Here is a 7,296-nt window from a genome sequence, read left to right on the forward strand (position 1 = left end):
AAAAAAAAAAAAAAAAAAAACAGCACCACAGAAAAGCTGAGGACCGTGATGAATTCCATAGTTTCACTTTGTATACAATCATCAGTGCATCACAATGGTATACAAAAGTATTAGTATTTTGGCCATGCCTCAGTTGGGTTGCTTCAGTGTCTAGGTAACTGTGTGTCCAGATTTCTGTAGCTCTGTCCTATAAATGGATTTTGGTCATCAACTATTCCTATTTTGAACATCTCTGCTTTAAAGATGATAAGCACAGTGGGTGTTTTCAGTACTTCATTTTTCTTGGACATTTCATCAGACATCACCTAGTATTAACTTGAGCAAAAAAATCATTGAGAGAGGGAGGATATTATATAAGAAGAAAGTAATTTTGTTTCATCTGCTAGATTAAGTTTTGGATCGTTAGGACCAGTACATCAGTCCCTGCTCCCCCCATTATTTTTGAGCTTGTTTTTACTGCCTTTTAAAAAAATGAACCTAGGGGCTGGGGATTTAGCTCAGCGGCAAAAGCGCCTGCCTGGCAAGTGCAAGGTCGTGAGTTCGGTTCCTGGTACCGGAGAAAAAACAAAAAAAAAAAAAAAAATGAACCTATGTGATAAAATGATAGTTTTTATAAAGGAAATTAATGTATCCTTAGTGGAGTCTGTCTAATCATATTGTTTGTGGAAATAGAAAGGGCTTAAGTTTATAAAAATGGTTCAGTGGTATACTGTTCATTCAATTAGCAAACATTTTGAGTTTCTTTGTGTGAAACATTTTGCTAGCACTGGGGTGGAAGGATAATAAAATAAAAATTTGCACTAGAGATGTCAAAGAGGGAAGTCACATAAAAATTTATGGTAGAATTTGATTTATAATAGAGATATATAGCATTATTTTTAAGTTTAGGAATAACAAAGGCTTATTGATTGATTTTTAACTATATGAAGTAGGTACATAAAGCAGGGTCATGTCTTACCCTGAGCAAAGGTAAATCTAAATTTTTATGCATGTACACTCTGTGTGTCCTGCTAAGCCTGAGTGATGAAATTCCTAGGGCTGACTCAATCTTGGACCTTGTGAAGTAGCTGTTTGCCACATAATCAATCACTTTCTCTGTGTTTCAGCATCCTCCGTGGTCCATTAAGAAAATGCTCTTAGAATCATTAATATAATTTCAATGAAATGATTTTAGCTCCTCAAAAATAATTTCATAGTCATGTAGAAATTTGTTCTTGGTTGTTGCTGTTAACCATTTTAAAGTGAATTAGAATTAATATCATACCATGTAGTGGGGTATATTTTCAAAGTTCAAATATTGTTTTCTTTGTTACAGGTTTCTTCTCTCCATGGAAAACTCCAAAGCCTGTGAGTTGGAATTCTTCTTCTTCTTTCTTTATTTCTGACTACCATATAATCTCATTAAATGAGGGTTGAATTGAATGACCTTTAAATCTCTTCCACCTCTGAGAGTCTGTGATGTCAGAGAACAAATTTTCTGTGTTGTCTTATATTTGTCCTCCAAATCAAAGACTAGTTCATCTTACATTCATATAAAGACAATTACTCCTATTTTTAAATATACTTACAAAAAGAACATACCATTCAGTATGGTGTCATGAGAATATTGCAGAAATCTTTTATTTTTCCCATCACACACACTATATTGTCTTTGTAACATGAAATTTTTAAAAACAATGCAAACTATAGGCTCAGAGGTCTTGCCCTGCAAATTAAATCTGAGCTACAAGAAATTTAACTTCATATATACTTACTATTTATATTTACATTTTAATCTCTCAGATATATATATATATATACATATGCATGTGCATATATATGGCTACAGAGCTAAATAAAATATATGAATACACATATATTTAACTGTGTGCAACATATATCTATTTTAGTTCCATGTATATACTAGTTCTGTGTAATATTCTAAATATATATTACATATTACTTCTCCACAACATATATCACAAATCTGATAATCAAAGTGGTGCTTCTAAATCTTTTGGAGATACTGGTGATCTCTATTATCACCAAAAATTTTTCGGTCTAGACCCCTTATATAACATGCTGAAACTTTTATGTCAGTGTATGAGGCAAGTGAGTTTCACTAATGTTTTTGTAAGGACTGGTTAGCCAAGTTGGCTTAGCATTGAAACCAGTCTTTATTTGCCATTAAACTGGAACAATCTGTGTTAGCTTTCCAGCATTATAATGGAATACATGAGATAATGAAAAACTAATGTTTCAGTCACTGACCCATCACTGGGACAAAATGCCTCACACCCACAGTTTAACAGAGGAGAGACTTATTTGGTTCGCAGTTTCCAGTGGGTTTAGTCCATGGTGAGCTGGTGCTAATGGAGAAACAGCATGGTGGAGGGCATCATGGAGGACAGTGACTCAGCTCATGGCAGCCAGGAAGCAGACAGAGGAGGGAGGAGCCAGGGACAAGAATAGACCCTTCCAGGTCACAGCCCCAGTGACCCACCTCTTCCAACCAGGCCACACTCCTAACAGTGTATTCCCCTACGCTTAATCCACCGATGAGTATAGCACCCATGATCCAGTCATCTTCTTGAAGCCCTGCCTCTGAACACATAAGACTTTCAGGAAACATTTTAGATTTAAACCTTAACAACCAATAAAGAGAAAACCTTATTTTGTCCCAGTTGTGAAGGTGCCTGTCCATGATTGATTCACCCTGTTGATTTGGGCCTGTGGTGAGGCAGCCCCTCATAGCAGAGCATGGTGGATCAAAGATACTTACATCTGAGCTGAAGAGCAAAGAGAAGAAGGAGCCCACATCCCACAATCCCTCTCAAGGTCACACCCACATGACCTAAGCACCTCCCACTTTCCCTACCTCGCTAAGTTTCTACCACTTCTCAATAGCACCCTACCAGGCACCAAGCTTTGAACACATCAGCCTCAGGGGGACATTCAGCATCTAAACCATAGCACTGTTAATTGCCCAACTCCCAAGAACTGGGCTGAGTTTTCTGGGATCCCATTTTATGGTGCTTGGACTACTCAACCCTCATAGGAATGTCTAAGCCCGAGATAGGGAAGGGAACTGCGGGGAAGCAGAACACTCTCACCAGTTATCCTCACTTAGGATTTGGCTCACTGATAGACAGATAGCCTCAGATAGGCAAAGCAGCCCTATTTGGGCTTCATAAATCACTTAATGATGCATGTGATTTTAAATATTGAAAATGGTTTATCTTGTCCAGCTTCTAAATAGCTCCTTCCTTTCACTACCAAACTTAAATCTATGCTCTCTGGCTGTACACATCTTTACCTAATTTAACAGGCAACCTTGCAACCTTGTCAGGATGCAACAATTATACAGTCTAGTGATTTCCTTATATGTACCACATTTACTACACAAATTATGTCATTTGACATAATTACAGCATTTGCTGTCATTATAGTAATTACACCCTAGTCAATAATTCCAAAAAAGGTTTTACAGAGCTCAGTGTACGAGTAATCCTGTGCCCATGCATATCCGCAAAAAGTAAGGCTTGGGCTTCCAGGTCTTAGGGTGAGTAAAGATGGAGAGCTTTTGATTTAATGTCCTCCAAGAATCTTCCAGAAACCCTTTCGAATGAGAGCTGTAACGAGCAGTCATACATGTGGTCCAAGTGTTAAAGGTGCAGGCTCTGACGGCATACACACTGCTGGGGTTCAAGTTTTACCTCTCCTTACTAGCTATCTGACCTTGAAGTAGCTGCTAAAGTTCCAGCATCTCAGATTCTATATCTGTAAATGAAGATAGTAACACCCCTCTCCTAAGGCTATTATAAGTATTCTGTGAGCTATTCCATGTAAGATACTTAAAAAGTGCCTCTGCATGTTAAACTCAGAAATATAAACCCCTGTCCCCATAGGAGTCAGACCATCTGTGCATAAGCCCTTAATAAGTAAATCACTCTATGAAATGAACCTGCATGGCTGAACTATTCATTGAAACAAATATACAAAATACCCCGAGTATTTAGATTTATGCACATTCTTCTTTGAAGAGACTGAGGGCTTACTTGGTCAGAGTCAGGAAATATTGTCCTGTGTGAGATTTAACCTCCTCCTGGTCCTCAGTCACTTACTGACCCTCTTCTGTCCTGCTGATCCACATCTTGAGCTAATCCATGTCAAGATAGCCACTTCCTGTTGAACAAGCAATATACTCCTCAGAGTGAGTTTTCATTTTAAATCTGGAAGGAATCAAAGTTCATTTTTCAAGTATAGAATTAAGCCAAATGCCTTCATCTCAGAACTCTGCCTGAAATGATGATGGGAATGTATTCAGACTACCCTAGAGGAAGATAACAAGTTTGGGGCATAGCACTCAGGGCAAGGGGGCTGCCTTATTCACTAACTCTCTGTTCCCTGTGTACACACTAGAATCAGAAGCTGGGTTTCAAAAACTAATCACAATCATGATTAAGTCTTTACCATTTGATGCCTAGGTATGGTCACTCTGTCCCCTGGTATTTCAATGACTAAGCTTTCATACTATCAGAGATTCATTCATTCATTCATTCATTCACTCACTCACTAAAGCAAACGGAGATACAAATCTTTTCCCAGACACAGAAAACAACTTCATCTCCATTATTTTTACTCTCATGAGATGTTTATAATCACCCCTATGTGAACACCTCTGGGACTGAACAGGAAAAGCCCAAAACAACTCCTAGTTGCAAGAGAAGAACCTGGCAGGTAGCATATACTCTAGATAGGCTGACACCAGGAAGATATGCTGTAGAGCAAGCGAGGCTGGGGGCCCTGGGCAAAGGACAGGGTCAGAATCCAGGAGAAGGTGGAGAGGAACACAGAGTGTCTGACCAGAAAGCAGAATTCCAGAGACCAAGGTACCTAAGGAAGTAGGGAGCAGTCAGCAGAAGCCACCTGCCCAGAAGTGCAGTCTGGCCCGCCCGCTAGGCCTAGCAAAGGGGTAACCTCTCTCCAGGCCAGGGGCTCACCCCAAGTCTCCTGGGCTGGCACCAACAGGAAACTTCATTTGGCGGGAGTAGGGCAAAGGCAGAGAGACTGTAAGTCTGCTTTTTCATGGGCACAGCGATTTTCTGCTCTACAGTTTTTAAAGAAACCCTGACAGAGCGAGTGGAGGGTTGATGAATGTCACGGCAAGAAGTTGTGAGTGCTTTACTAAGCATGAACTGCACTCTTGACTAATTTCCCAATCTCTGTGCTATAGAAATGGTAGAATTTGTCAATCTGCCACAGAAACTTTCCCAAACAGTGCCCAAAGTATTATTTGTTCTGTAGTTTATGATCGTTTTTAGAAATACCAGTATTTCACCTGAAGCATGTTTCCTTCAATCACTGTGTACAAACTAAAGAGCCTGCAAGATGCATGCAGGTATCCGGTAACCCTCAGTGGGAGATGAAAGAAACAGACGTTTACGGAGACCCCATGGTGACAGGTGGGGTACGGCAGCATCTCGGGCCACATTTCTAACTTACTCACATACATATGGGCCGTCTGCCTCCCAGCAAGTCATCTAGGATGAACAGACAAAGAAACCAGAGTGACTTCCTGTGCAGGCCGGGCTGTTCAAGGAATTCTGAAGTACAACTTGAAGGACTTTTACTAACGGGAAGCAGAAGGCCCACTGAGAAAAGGGTAGCTGGATCCCTGACTCTATTTGCCAGTTGTTCACCAGTGTGTTGTGATGTCGACAGGCACTGCCTGTGCTCTTTGTAGGCTGGTTCTCACCAGGGTCTGTCCCCAGCGGCTGGGTCTCAGACGAGCCCCTTGCCCTCTCTGTGCTTCTAGAGATCATGATTAATATGAGGGACTTGAACTGGACCAGCGCTCATCCATCCTCATTAGCTATGGAAACTGATCAAATGAAATCTCAGGCAGTAGCCCAGGTAGAAAACAATTTAAGCCAATCTTCCTGAAATGAGTCAGTGACCCCTTGCTTTCCCAGTTTGCTGGCTCAGCCCAAACCTCTGTCCCGGTCCCCGATGGTGGGCTACAGGGATCCCTGGTGCTCACGGGGCACGTGATCACACAGCGTGATACACAGTCCTTTCCACCCTTCCAGCCTTAAGTCATTGCCTAATAGTCAAAGCCCTGACCAAACTAAAGGCAGTGTGAAAAAAAATGACAGTGAAGGAGAGACAGAAAGTTAGGATCCTGCCAAATCCAAGGCACTGTGTACCAAAACTAACTTTTCACCTGTCCCTATTTTAATCATGATTTTATTCACTCGTGAAACATTTTCTGAGCACTTACTGTGTTTTTTAATAAACAATGGGGAGGCTCAGGCCCTGTCCCCTATGGTATTTGAGGAAACATGAATGGGTGGACTCTTAACTACAGCAGGCGTGAGGAGAAGTGTGAGCAGTGGCCATGCTGTAGGAGCACCCAGGGTGGACACAGTGGTCAGCAGAGACCCTGGAAAAGGAGGCAACTGGTCTGAATCGAGTGCAGGGAATTGAGGGTGGGGATGGAGCAGTAGGAGTGGGCTGAGCACTGCAGGCAGAAGGAGAAACACAGTATGCAAAGCTTCAGGGGTAGGAGCAATTCTGTGGCTGCTAGAGATGCCCAGGAGAGCTCTCAGCAGACACGAGAGAAGGGAGCAGAACCTGGGTCGGGCAAAGTGTGCCACCTTGGTCCTGAGGACCGTGCTGACCCAGTGCAGAACTGTAGGCAGCAAGATAACTTGCTCTGACTTTTACACACATGACAGGGGTATTTAGAGCAGCAAGGCAGAAGTTAAGTCTGAGTGAGACATCAATTAATAGCTGAAGGTGGAGTTGGTGGTGACAATAGTTCATCTCAGGACACCTGGCTCTCTCCTTCATAAAGGACTGGTATTTGTCCTTGCTTTACCTACCTTGCCATGCTGTGGTGAGGATCCAAGAAGGTCACGTCCACAAGGAAAGTGCTACCTACAGCAGCTGCTGCATCTTAGAGGAGATGTCACCAGACCAGCAGTAAATGTGACTTCCTAGAAAGCTGACAACCCCTGGATCTCAGACGGCTGTAGAATTCTTTATAACCCCAAAGGAAGTGATTGAATGTTTAGGCTGCTGGGGTGTGTACATGGCACATGAATGTGCATTGGCTACTTTATCTTCTGTTTTAGGAAAGTGACGTGATAAATAGGGACTCTTTTCAAAAAGGAAAATATAATACCATACATTTCTGAACACTTACACGTAAATTATCTTAAGGTACATGTTATCTTTATTTTATAGGGAAAAAAATTCAAGTAAATTAAGTGACCTGCCAAGATTACCAACAAGGTAATAGAATGACAAGGA

At 41.5% G+C, this 7,296-nt stretch overlaps 1 protein-coding gene across 1 annotated transcript in view; it reads left to right on the plus strand.

The window, feature by feature from the left end:
* The window catches only part of Magi2 (membrane associated guanylate kinase, WW and PDZ domain containing 2), a 555,913-nt gene that overhangs the window by 386,045 nt on the left and 162,572 nt on the right, over nt 1–7,296 (plus strand). Inside the window, exon 9 of the mRNA XM_013510511.1 lies at nt 1,316–1,347. Within this exon, the coding sequence (XP_013365965.1) occupies nt 1,316–1,347 (32 nt within the window). The remainder of the gene's footprint in view (nt 1–1,315; nt 1,348–7,296) is intronic.

Source organism: Chinchilla lanigera, unplaced genomic scaffold (genome assembly GCF_000276665.1).
Source record: "Chinchilla lanigera isolate Chin_1 unplaced genomic scaffold, ChiLan1.0 scaffold00009, whole genome shotgun sequence".
Classification (NCBI taxonomy): Eukaryota; Metazoa; Chordata; class Mammalia; order Rodentia; family Chinchillidae; genus Chinchilla; species Chinchilla lanigera.